The sequence below is a fragment of the Antrostomus carolinensis genome, unplaced genomic scaffold (genome assembly GCF_000700745.2).
Source record: "Antrostomus carolinensis isolate BGI_N321 unplaced genomic scaffold, ASM70074v2 scaffold28028, whole genome shotgun sequence".
NCBI classification, from domain to species: Eukaryota; Metazoa; Chordata; class Aves; order Caprimulgiformes; family Caprimulgidae; genus Antrostomus; species Antrostomus carolinensis.
Window position 1 is genome coordinate 17817 of NW_010331336.1, and position 13770 is coordinate 31586.

At 38.3% G+C, this 13770-nt stretch overlaps 1 protein-coding gene across 1 annotated transcript in view; it reads right to left on the minus strand.

Annotated features, from left to right (window-relative positions):
* Positions 1–1087: 1087 nt before the first annotated feature.
* The window catches only part of INTS7 (integrator complex subunit 7), a gene marked incomplete at its 5' end in the record, with an annotated part of 22253 nt that continues 9570 nt past the window's right edge, over positions 1088–13770 (minus strand). The window contains 10 exons of the mRNA XM_010173191.1: positions 1088–1392; positions 2339–2524; positions 3410–3508; positions 4773–4905; positions 5933–6001; positions 6393–6496; positions 7285–7479; positions 11270–11476; positions 12208–12345; positions 13077–13316. Coding sequence (XP_010171493.1) covers positions 1105–1392; positions 2339–2524; positions 3410–3508; positions 4773–4905; positions 5933–6001; positions 6393–6496; positions 7285–7479; positions 11270–11476; positions 12208–12345; positions 13077–13316 — 1659 coding nt within the window. The remainder of the gene's footprint in view (positions 1393–2338; positions 2525–3409; positions 3509–4772; positions 4906–5932; positions 6002–6392; positions 6497–7284; positions 7480–11269; positions 11477–12207; positions 12346–13076; positions 13317–13770) is intronic.

Consider the following 13770-nt stretch of genomic DNA (forward strand, 5'->3'; position numbering starts at 1 on the left):
CCCATTCAAGCAGGTCCTACTTTCCTGCACAGTGATAAGCAGAGATTATTTACGAGGACCAGGTGAAAGACATGTTATATGATCTATTGCCTAAGAGTCCAGATACAGGCAGAGTTCAGCCTTTTACGTCTGAAAGGAGGCATGAAAACTACATACGAAGCAGCGTATTTCCAAAATTATTCTGAACCAATTTCTAGCATTGGCAAAATTATGCTTCAAGTCATCCTGTAAAAGTAACAATTAAGATTACTAAATTAGTCAAAGAGTAAACAAGATTACAAAGTTTTGGTATAAAGTTCCTTTTTAAAAAATAAAGCAGTTAAAACAAATGACAACTTGCAAGTTAACTTCCCTCTTCAAAGAGCAAACAAAAAAAAAACCAAAACCAAAGCCTTCTGAAATACAGATAAATTAAGATTTTAAAACACAGCAATTTTTTTCTGTATCATCTGAGAAACAGCTATTGTTCCCACCTGCAAAATTCTGCCTCTTGTAAGACTCCCAGGACAGCAATCCCACAATCTCATCTCTCTACAATGACTGAGTATGAGAAGTGAGCCATAACTGTTTTTCTTTCATATGCATGCATTAAATAATGCTGATGTAATTTAATAATACACATACACCAGCCAAATACTGGAAGTTGCTATTAAAATGTTAGAAAAAAAAAAAAATTTCTCTGGATATCCTGCCAATTCCTTCACATTAAAAGATACAGACTTGGCATTGCACTCGGTTCTGTATTGACTAGTCAGAGTATGTACCGATGTCCCGTGAGCCTAACATTAGAACCTACGTGCTTCAAAAAATACTAGTCAAAGAGCTCTTGCTGCCCCCTGGTATCAAAGTTTGTGGAGCCTGATGCAACAGGTCTGTAAACAGAAGTGAAGAGATCAGGTAGAAGTTCTTATATTAACAGCACAACTCCAAATTTGAACAGAGTTGCCTTTGCTGAATCAAGTTCAAATTCACCCTAGATAATTTAAGAAGCAACAAATTGGCACCTGAGACTTCCTAGGAGAAGGTTAAAATTGTAGGTCTTTCAAAAAAAGTGTCCAAGAAAAACTGTAATAGCATTGACCAGGACAGAGTCACTTCTGGGAACTAGAAACGTGAGTATGCTGTTCTTTGCTGTTGCTGCTGTGATGGTGGCTGTCCTTGCTGCTGCTGAAGACGAACCTGCTGGGAGTATGGATCCTCAAGAGATTTAACAAAGATAGTTGTTTTAGGCCCAGTTTTCCATACAATACCGTTTGAATCTATTACAGAGGACTCTACTGTGATGTTGTGAGTGCCAAGGATCACAAAGTTTAACAGAAACTGAGTGCTGAAGTAGTCGTTGTGTGGTTCCACCCTCTGCTCCATTTCATTGGTCATGTTGTCAATAGGGATCTGAGAACACATGGAAGGTTGAAATGCCACTTTATATAAACCTGTTAAAATAAGTTTTCTGTTCTCCATCTGAAGCTGGGGGGCAGGGGGTGGGGAGGAGAGTAGGAGAAGGGGAGAGAGAAAAAAATCTTTGTCCTCAATTTTCCTAAACCAACAGCCTGACATGCTTTTTCATTGATGAATGAGTTATTTTTTATATATATTAGCAGAAGCAAAGTAGCTAACAAGTCTCTCTCTCCCTGAGGTTCTAGTTTTCCACAGAGTAATATGAGTCAGATAAACATCACACACTTCCTAGTCCTGTTGTTCTCTGATGGAACTGATGTTTTTCTTTTCTCCCTCAAAACAACCCAAATAAAAAACCATCAAACAACTACAAAACCCACCAAAACAGGCATTTTACTTAATATCACACGTTAGCAGAATCTGAACTTCAGATGTGCAACCTTTGATAAAACTGTTGACTTGAATTTAGTATGTATCTCCTCAGGTTCTGTTTAATTTGGACAGCCTGTCTCCCTAATTTCCATAAACAAAAAAATACCCACACCTTTAAATGAGGATTAAAAAATTCTAGGGACTATGTGGTAGAGGATAATCTGCTTCTGTCTTTTTTTCCCTGGGGAGTTTCATAAGATATAAAGCTAGGCTGAATTTTCCTGATCTGAAGCAGATTCCTAATGACTTGTCACAAAGCCTCTTTTGTTTGAAAGAAAAGCTGTTACTAAAAAGTTATCAGCATATAGCAGACTTAAAAACCCCAGATCCCTTCCATGCACTATGCCTGGCTCTGGCCGGTGCTTGAATGTCAGCTGTCAAGAGTGAGAGGATTACAGAAGAACCCATTCATTTCAATGTGAAAATTCTACTAACCAGAGCCAAACAAAAGAGCAGGAAAATACAGTAAGAAAACTTATGACTCCTCCTGGCTCTATTCTATCCATACCTTATAGTCTTGTCCAGATTTGCTCTGCAGCACTGAAGAGACATTTAGACAGACAGATTGGATTTTCCGGAAAAGCCCTGGTTTTGATCCATGCTGAACCACTCCTTCCACCTTTAGGGCCAATTGCTGATTGTTCTGTACTGCAATAGGTTCTGCTGGGTTCCTCGGAGACGGGGATAGAGCAAGCTGAAGCACAAGAAAACAGACGAAAACGTAATTCTATGCTTCCAGAAAAGCACACACAATTCAAGGATGAAACAGAACACCTTCTTATAAAAAAATTTCCAAGGACTGGTTTGGTAGGGGAACAAGCAAATGGAAACACAGAACTTATATCTGAGATTTGTTAATATAATAAGCATCATCAGCAATATCAGATTTGGTCTTTGTATCAGTTTCATTAATTGCACTTCTTCAAAAGAAGTGGAAAAAGCCTTCTACAAAATAGCCGCAGGTTAAGTACATTAAGCTGAACAAAGAAGTAAAATGCAGTAAGAGCAAATATTAAAAATATTAAGGCTTTCATTTTTCCTAGAAAAATGGATCAATTGAGAAAAAAAACCACCCAAAACCAAAAAATCCCCAATCAACCAAAAAAAAAAAAACAAACCCCAAACCAAAAAACCAAAATCATCACTTCCCCCTCAAAGGTCACATATAGCCACTCTTACTCAGTCAGCTAATAAATATTACAATTTTCTTCAAAGATAGTAAGCATTGCTTTCTAAAGGAAAAGGAGAAACAATACAAGTTTATAAAAGGTGCCTTCCCAGGACTAGAATGTTATTTAGCTTTGCAGAATCAGAATCAACAAAAATTCTAGTTAGATTTTATCTTTAATGCTTTGCAACCAAAGAACTGAATCCTACTTGCCTAAGTCACAGCCCAATGGTTCTTAATGATCATATCTACATATTATTCAATTTATTCCTAACAGATAAACCCAGACGCTATTTGCGGTTAAGTAGCTTCACTAAAAATGCTGAAGCTTTGTGCCTTCAGTAAGGCTCTTCTCATGAAGTAAAAGACTCTATAAAGAGAAGTTTTAGACCACATTTGAGCAGTACTTACCTTAATGCTTGTAGACTGCAGCTTTTGAAAAAAGTACCTTTGAAATGAAAGGGGTACCTTCAACAGTGCAATGACAGCGTTGCACAGACAAGCTGTATGCTGTAAGAAATGGAGCCAAAACAAATGAGAAACAAAAAAATCTTTCATAGCATAGCAAAAAGACACATGCTTGAGGTACTTTAACTGCAGTAATTTCCACTACAAGTCCAGAAATATATTGATACAGTCACAGGATAAGTCACTATGATGACAGTGATTACATGCAGCCTCTCTGGTTATGTCCTGCCCTTTAGGAAGAAGGTATTCTGCACTGGAAAGAACAAGGAGGCCAAGAAAAAGAAAAATCCAAATGATTGCGGTCCTAGTGTTAAGAGTCAGCAGAGTAGGATCTGTTTGAAATTCTCATACACAAAAACCTCACATACAAATTCTCAAATAACCAACAATTCCCCTCCAAGCAAACAAGACTTGCATCTACCACAACTTTATGTGCTGCAATAATTAAGTTTTAAGCCTCTTGTCTATTTTCCTTTCCCCACTGCACTACACCATCGTTCTGGCTCCGATGAGCCAAGGCAGCGCTGCTGAAGTCACTAATCTGTATTGGTACAGAGCCAGTAACAATTAAGTTTACAGGGTTTACCTTTGCTACGTTTTACACAACTCATTCTTCCATGCAATTTGGAATCAGTAAGGACTGTTGAATTTAGAGACAGGACAAACAGATGCCAGCCATGACAAATGAGCTACCTTGCTCCCACCAACAGGCACTTCAGCTTTATGATGTTCACTAACAGTAAAAGAGGAAACCATACTAGTCCTGTAAAGGAGCACGTTATCAGCTCACTGTTGGCGTTCCGCACACTTTACATTGTGTTCTCCGATGACCTGCACTGATAAGAGAAACGCTACACTCACAACACAGTACTGACTGCCAACAGCTCCGTGACCGAAGCCAGGCCAGCGCGGGACCCTCCAGCACTGCAGGGTAGAGGAAGAATTCCCTCCTAACAACAGCATGAACAAAAAGAACTCCCTTCAGAACTTGAAGGCAAGTGTGGCAACAGATCTGACAGACTTGATACTATTTTTAGGTACTTCATCAGCATCTGCTATATTCTTAGTATCAGAATGTTCAAAACATCGTTTCTAATCAGACCGGTAAGGTTACAGATGTCTTATCTAAACCTTTTTTGAAGTATTTTTGAAGAAGTGAGTCTCCACAGAGACCACTTGTGCCAGTAAGAGGTTATGTTAATTAACTGAGTGTGCTTCTCAGTTTCTTGACCACCATAGAGATATGGAGTTGCTGAGTTTTTGGAATCTTGGCCTACAGAAGACACATTTAAAAACTGTTACTTGCCAAGTAAGACACAGGAGCATACTTCCTGTTGAGGGATTCCACTTCTTCCAGTACATGATTAAATACAGACATCATTCTTCTTTCATATTCGCTCTCAACATGTGCTGCTCCATTTGAGCTATATTCCTGGAAACTGAAAAATAAAACTTTTCATTGCATCTAACAGTTTCTTTACCATAATCTGGGAAGCTCACTCGCAAACAGGCCCAACAAGACCATCCTCTATTACAATTTGAAATTAATTAAGAAATAATTATGTCCTTCAAACCTTTACTTTGTTTATTATTTTTTCCACTATTAAGACTCACCCTTAACATTTAAACTCTTTCTTAACTACAGCCTATCCACCACTTTCTGTCCCGACCCTCTCTCACTTGATGCAGTTACAGGTCTAACAGAATCAGCATGCTTAATTCTCCTAGCTTTTATTTAAGCCTGCAGTGTTTATACTATTTTTAAGTCTCACAACTCTCAAAGAAAAGCAAGAATGCTAGTCAAGAGTTAAGACTAACTCTGGAAGTTTATAATCTCATGCTTTGAATACAATTCCATCTCCTAGACACCTAAAGTTTTGAAGTCCACAGCTTCATACTTTTTACAGGTATGATTAATACATTTTCTAAGCAATGCTTAATTCATAATGAGTTGAATGCCGTCACTTAGGATGTTTGCTTTTACTTTCAGTTATAAAGTCACACATTTAAGAAGATGTTTATCCATGTTATCTTCCATTTAATCTCAACCTTTACATTAGAAATTTAAACTAATTTAGTGCATATACTTTCAGGACTCTGAAGGAAACTAATATGTGCTTACAAGTGCAAGCAGCAGGTATGGGAGCTAACACAGAATGACACAAGTTAAAATATGTGGCTACAGAAGAGATTAAAAGTTGTTTTTTATTTTAATGCAAGTCTATATTTAAGACAAGTCCAGTATAGTACTCTCAAGAGCAAAGTCAGTATAAAATGCAGACTATGAAACACAGTCCCTAGCCTACCAGCTATAGCACAGCAGCAACAGGCCTTCAGGTCTGCCCAGAGGAGAATTAGAAGGGTCTACTGAGAAACTTTCTGAACATTCTTTGAATTCCTAGGCTTAAAGCCCCAAGGATTTAGAAATAAATAGCAAAGGAGTAGAAAGTTAACTATCAAACATACCTTGCAGATTCCGGATCCAAAATCAGAGCTTCTATTGCATGTGAAATCAACAGGCAGCTCTGCTGTTGTCTGATATTAATACTAAGGAGTGAAAAGACTTACAAAGTTGGAACCTAAAACAAGAAATGCCATATATTTACTGGCACTTTTCCTCATTTCTCTAGTTTTTTGTTAAGTATTTCTACAGTAATTCCTTTAGTAAACACTGAGCAAGAACTATGAAAATCCCAAGTTTTATGGTGTTGCAATTTGTGTCATAACTTGTTCAAAAAGCAACTCCAAACAATAGGACAACAACATGTATTTCCAAATAAGTTTTAAGCAAGTGGTACCTAACTTTTACTTTACTCACTGCTTCAAAATGACCTTGTGCCAGTCTTCACAGAAAAGAGGATTGTTAAGCTTCATGCTGCCCATATGATAAGGAAAGTAGACAAATTCTAAGATTTTAAAAGGATACAGTTCTACATTCCTTAGAGTTGCTGAGTCTGCATCAAAAGATGACTGATACAGATCACCATACCGTGTAGCCAGGTTTCGGAATTCCTCCATTGAGTGCTTCATCTACAGAGACAATATTACTAGTCAGAAAATCAAATTAAAGCAAAACAAACAAAACCACACACATCCAGAAAACCACTACACTGTAACATGCAACACTGAAGGAGTAAGACAACATACTCTGCCAAAATATATAGAGTTCTTGCTTCTTCACCCAGATAAAAATCACCAAAGTGACAGACTATTATCTATGCATTAAATAGATGCTTTTTCCTGTAACACAGCATCAGCATACCCTCCTTGGGTTAAAAATACAGCAAAACAAAAAAAACCCACCAACAATCTCCTCCATCCCCTACTGGTAAATCAAATCACTCTGTCCTCCAAAGATCACCCCACTGATTCCTTCTTGCAGTCTACAGGCATTTTAGAAGCAGACTGGCTTGCTGTTCTGTATGATATCAAGTCAGTTGCCAAAAGGAGTTGCAGTACAATCCTAAAGTATATATTCTTCCTTAGTGTAATCACAGTACCTGAGGTGTTTCGAAACAAGGTATAAAATGTCTTGCTGCAAGTTTGAGTGTACTGAGTGCCTTACTACTGATATGCCATGCATATCCTTGGAAGCTGGGCATGTGAATGTATGAGAAACAGACATGCATGCTCAACTTCAAAATATGGCCTGCTACAGGAAGACCTTTTTATACCTACAGGTGAAAACCAGAGCCCCCTATTTAGCAAAACGCTTCACTACCACTTTTCATTTCTTTTGTCAGGTATGTTTGCTGAAAAGCAAAATTTATATCAGAGTCATAAATGTAACCACACAAGAGTGGAACAAGAACACATGCCTGGTTAGAGATACGCCCACACCTTTGGAGATCATTTCCTGACGTCATAGCAATCGTTGTAGCAATAGCTGGTGGTGGACTCGTTTTTAGGCTGTTGCAGGTACAAATAAGTTGAGAAAAAGCTTGCAGAAGGTCAATCCTGAGTTTCACAAATCCACACTGAAAGCTCAGAGGATTAAGTGGAGTACTAGCAGCCTGAAACACAGTAACAGGAATGCTGGCAATCTAGGTCAAAAGCAAACATGATAAAACAACTTTGCAATGCCACTGCACTGTCCCATCAGACAACTGAACCCTTCAGTTCAATTCTAAGAGCTGCCTTTTTAAAACTACATTTAACATATTTGCTCAATTTAAATCATACTTAATATAAGTGACACAGAAGTTAGGTAATTACTAAGCTGCATTTCAAGCGTACCACTCTTGTAACAAAAGGGACTTAAGCTGTTACAATGCTATTATGGCACCTATTTCCTCTTTTCCAAGGCCAAGCCATTAGGCTTCAAATGACATTAGTCCAGACAGTCCTTACCATACGAGAGAGCACACTGAATTGGAAGGCAAACAGAAACACAAAGGACTGAAAAAAGTGATTCTCTGCATCAACCAGAAAAGAACTGGCTAAAGTTACCTGCAGCAAGAGGAAGAGGTGAGAACCTTTAAATTTTTTTTATTTTATTTTTTTTTTTTTTTTTTTTTTTTAGAACTGTGAAATGGACAGGAACACTAGGAAGGTACTGAACCTTGCATTTGATAAAGGCAGAGACATAATTTAGTAACAATTAAGAACAGTAAATAACACAACTCCAGGAGGGTAGATATACTGCTATTATTTAGAAAATACAGTTCTGTGAAACTCTGCTCCCTAAGAGCTTGTATGTCTTGTAGAAGCATCTGTCACAGCTTAGGACACCCAGGAGGGAACAAATTGCAGCACTCAAAGATTTGATACTAGTTAAGCCAAAAATCTACTACTTTTTTTTTTTTTTTTATACTGATGGATTTTGAGAAGAGAACACTTTTTTCTTCAGGAGTGGAAAAAGCCATATCCAAAACAAAGCACTGCAACCTTCTCTTACTCAGAGAATGGAAGTATGTTAAACTCATGCATGTTTTCCCCAGTGCTTCTTGCTCCTCAACAGAAAAGGTCACTTCTGGAAGCAAGAAGTTACAACCCTTCCCAAAACCTTACTAAGAACCATTTCCTTGCCAGCAGGAAAGCAGCAAACTAGTTTCTCACAAAAGATCACGCCATCTGAGAACTGGCCCACTATTGACTAAAATGAGGGAACATCAGCCAACTGCAACCACTTTAAATTACTGAGTTAGATTTCAACCAAATAACACTATTTCATCACTTGAGGCATTCAGCCCCTCTCTCTTATCTACCATTTTGCTTTCCCTTCTCCAAGGGCATTAAAAAAAAAAATAAATCCTTTTTGAATGGAAATTGTACAGTTATTCTGCAAGGGTGGTTTCAGAAAACCCTCTGTGGAAGAGATCTCACTGCACTGTAATTGCTCTACAGAGACTACATGCTTTTATAGAGAGTAAAGTACCAGTACTTATACCGGAAAATCCAGACATTTTTAGTAGCACAAATTGGACTCGATTCTTGTAAATGGAAATACAAGCTTGCCTCATTAAACTGCAATTTACCTTATCTGCTACCCATATAGACACGGGCAATAAATGAGTTACAATTCTTTTTTGAAAATGACAAAGAGTTCTTTGGCTCAGACAAGTTCTTCAAACACCACCACTTGTTACTAACGTATCTGTAGTTAGTGCTACTTAATCATTGGTTATATTAGCGCTTTGTTCAAGTTCTGGATCTTCCAGCAGTGAAAAATAAGCACAATGCTTCTGATGAGATGCATGTTCTGTGCCACAAAGAGCAAGTGCTATTCAAAACCTTTGCTAACTATACAAGCAAGAACACAGCAAGACCAATGGAGACTGTGGCTGACAGGCTCTACGACAAGTCCCTGCCCTTCCCCGGCCCTGTCTCTCATCCACAAAGTAACAGGACTGTTTTCATCAACTGGACTAACTCACATGAAATAACATTTTGTATGTAGCAATGCAAGACAGACAGTTGCATGTATACCAAGAAGGAATTGAGAAATTTTCTGACAAGATCAGACACTGTCTGAGTAGTTCATCATTGCTAGAGTGGGCTGACTAAACATCTGCAACAGATTTACCAGCACAGTGTCTTCCAGCTACAAAGGGTTCATCATACGCACTAACGGTCTGCAGTACCAACAGTGCCAAGTCAAGCTCTACGCTGAAACAGCAGCAACAGTAAAGCTGAAGTCAGAGGGAAGAGACAGCAAAAGTCTGAAGCAGTAAGACTATCATAGAATCACAGAATGGTTTGGGTTGGAAGGGTCTTTAAAGATCACCTAGTTCCAACCCTGATGCCATGCACAGGGATACATCACATGCACTTTATGGCACTTTGCTCCCCTTTGAGTTGTTGAGCTCTGTAGATGCAAGCATTGAGTGGCAACTTTTACAGCTGATCCACTCAAGCATGGTTAGGAAGTTGTCCAGAGTGATGCACCAGGTCAACAACAGCCAGCAATAAAATCCAGTTTCCTCTTCTCTAGCCCTCCAAAACCTGTACTTAGTCCTCTGGACCTCAACAACCCACAAGGAAGTGCTTTTCTGGGTGCAATACTGTGCAACATGCAGGAAGTGAAGTCAGCAGAGGAGATGATGACAGGAATCATTCAACGGAAAAAGAAACAAGCTCTAGGGAAATGCTAATTACATTACTGAATCACAGAATGGTCTATTTAAGCAAGTCATTTTTCTGCTTGTATTAAATATTAACATCTAATTAGATGAGGTTCCCCCCCTCAATGCCTTCTAGACATTAGAGAAATCTTGAAATGTTGAATTAAAAGCCTTATTCACTCAGCCAGCAAGTTAAAGACAAATACTTCAGGAATGATGGAGCTTTCTCTCAGTGAACTAAGGCATAAAATTTCCATCCTTCCTGCTTATTCAGGGATAGTTTATTAATGAACAGTAATATCTGAACTTTATTAAACACTAATATCTGAATAGTTAAGGCACTGACTGTTCCAGTAACCATAAAAAAAGCAGCTTAATTCAAAAGACATACAGAAAACTGTATGTAAAGATTTATTAATGGAAACTAAAATATAAAAGAAACTATTGTTTGAAGAAACAACTTCACAGTAAGAACTGAAGGTCCATATTCATGAATGCTTTTTTTGGCTTACATTCACAGACATCACACACACAGCTTCTTGCTAGCTCCAGAGAAGCTCCAGAGAAGCAGAAAGTATGTGTACAAAAGCAGGTACCATCTGAATTCTGCTGATTTGATGAGCCTGAATTGTCCTCCCTCTTTTTACTAAATTGGTGTTGTTGAAGAAAGAGAAGCACACACCAGGGTGACCTGCATCACCTAAAGAACAGCTAGACAATGCAGATTAGGCATGTGCTCAAGAAAGTATCCAGGTGTCCTGGATTTCACAGGATCACATTGTCAAATACAAGGCAAACTGAACTCAGCGGGAGGGAGGAAGACAATTGAATCCTTCTCCATTATCTTGAGAAGATAGCAGCCAATTTAGACAAATTCCCAGGCCTGATTACAATAGTGTTCATTCAACGCAAAACAGGGAGTGGAAAATTTATAAGTACTGTAACTTTAAAAAAGATCTGTCACATATCATATGATTTGATCAAGGCAGGAAGTGAGGGGCAGGGGGAAGAAGAAAAGAAAAAAAGAGAAATCTAGCTAATCACACTTAGCTGAGCTGCAGGATCTTCTGTCTGAAGATGCCGTGTGCTACAACTGGTTCTTCCCTGCAGCCCTCTCAAAAAGAGAGTCTGGCAGATGTCAGACACCTTTAAAAACTTCTCAGAGGTGTAAGAAAAGAGACAGACAGACCTGCTGCAGCATAGAGAAACATCATCACTGAAGCTGAAGATTAGTGCTCACCGTCAGTGACGCTATTCCTTTGTGATAGGATTTTAAAGCTTCAGCAATGCAAGAAAGCGCTGAGCTGTAGTTGTCCTCCTGCAAACCTGTCAGACACTGCTCTGCATGGGAGAACTCCTTCAAGCTGTTCAGCCAGAAGTAGAAGTGTTCTGAAGCCACTTGAGTCAGCAGGCTTTGATACAGTTCTCTGGCCATGTCATGGTTGCCCTGTAACGACAAGAATGTTTCTAAGAGGGGGTCATGAAAGAAGGCTGGGGGTTTCTATGAAATAAATACAAATAAGAGAACAGTAACATGTTCAGAACTATCCTTACTTAAAATATAGAAACAGTGAAACTTCTTCCAATCATTTGATCATGACAATCCTAACAATAAGTAAAAGCACAAATGCTTATTTTATGGAAATATCAGCCTGTATGAAGTATATACTTAATTTACACAAGATGATTCAACAGGATGAGAAACTAATATCAAAATTTACTTTTACCCCAGCAACTTGTACTCGGGTTGCTATGTAATTCTAACCCCAGCTGTGACTTTACTGAAGGGAAAAGGCAAACAGTATCTTTTTCTTCTTTTCTTCAGTGAAGAAAGAGAAGCACACATCAGGATGACTTGTATCACCTAAAGAACAGCTAGACAATGCAGATTAGGCATCTGCTCAAGAAAGTATCAGGTCATTACTTACTTCCTTGTCGAATACATCAAAAAGACAAGTGAAAAAACATCCTGATGGGATGACTGCCCTAAACAGCATATATCTGAATCAGCATTCCAGGGAATTAAGGGGGAAAACTTTTTTTTTTTTTTCACCCCTCCCTATTCATTTCCTCCTCTTGAGTCCTACCATTTTCCTTACTTTCTTTTTCCAGTTCAAAGAAATCACTAGCATCCTTCCAACCATACCAAACCATTTTCCTCCAGGTTTTTTCACTCACCATTCTGGAAGCCTGCCTGGCTATCCTGTAGGCTGTCCATCCATTGGAGGCATTCTCAAGCTGCTGTTTGATAACAGTTTTGATTTCTGGAGATAAAGCTTTCTGACTGGACACAAATATCACTGTGGCAAGAGAAACCTAATGAAGAGTGAAGGGGTGAGGAAGAAGATTATATTTAAGGAACTAAATAAAGCAAGAAAAAAAAGCAGACAATTCTGTTTCCTAAACTACCAGAAATTATCTGCTCGCATCTGCACTCAAAACTACATAGAAGATTACAAATAAATTTTAACTGAGGAACTTCTCAGTTATATGTCTTTTAAGTAGTTATGGCAACCCAAGTATTTTTTATAGATGAAAGTCACTTTCATTTAAAGAATCTTTACTCTGGCCTTTAACTGAGATATTTCTAATGCTCCAAGTGAATTAACAGGAAGCTTGTCATTTATTTCTTAAAATTCAAACTCATTTCCAAATAGATGCAATAAAAGCATTATCTCTTACAGTATATTAAAATTAATGTGCATCAGAGTACCATACATAAATTGAGCTAACTGCCATTTTGTTTTTCTATAACTATTATTTTACAGATACCCCAATAATTTCAATAGCTAGGTTTGTGTAAGCAGTGCCATCTGCTGGAAAATCTAATGGAATACATTGCAAAATTCAGCTCCACCTGTGAGACACTAACACTGAACACTGACATACGTAGTCAGAAATTAAAGCAAAAATTAAAATAGTGGCTACAGACTGGCACATCAACTTGACCTAACAAACAGTTTAGCTGCCTTTTTAAATAAAATCCATCTGCAGTAATTTATATAGACTTTATCCATCAAGGGCTATTCACCAGAAAGAGGTCTTACCAAGAGTTCCTGTTTTTTATCTGTGGCAGATCGTCCAATTAATTTATAGAGGTCCATTAGGTCTCCCAGCATCCCATCTGCTAAGACAGGCAGCTGCATGGCAATAGCTGCCAAACAGTGGCACATGAGAATCCGAGCAGCGTCCTGGGCACTGTGCAACTGGGTCAGCAGGGATTCAACTACTGACTGGCTCAGGTGAGGACGGCACTTGACCAGTTTCACCATACAAGTTAACGTCATCTGCAATTCACACAACCAACAGGTACAATAAACACAATGTCTACTTAAAAACAAAAAAGCCAGATGCTTCTCTGCAAGCACGATTGCAGAAATACAGAATTTTCATGGTACTTTAAGAGCTATGTACTCTACAAAAGATTAGATTTTTCTAAAAGCCCAAGCCTCTGTCCCTGCCCTCAGAGCACAAAAACGTATCATAAATTCAAGAAACAATAATGTTCTTTTTCATACCACCAGTCTTTACAGGTAAATAACAAGAAAAAAATACTGGTAGCAGCTTACGAAGTGGAAAAATAAAAATAATAGTTTATAAAAGTGTTGTAATCATGTACATCGCATCCCCATCTCCAAAAAGTAGGTTCTCTCCAAGATACTCTTCATCTTCCAGAGACACCTCCATCCCATGTTCAAGTTAATGTCTTACTAAAACTGTTCCTGAGAGGAATGCATTTTT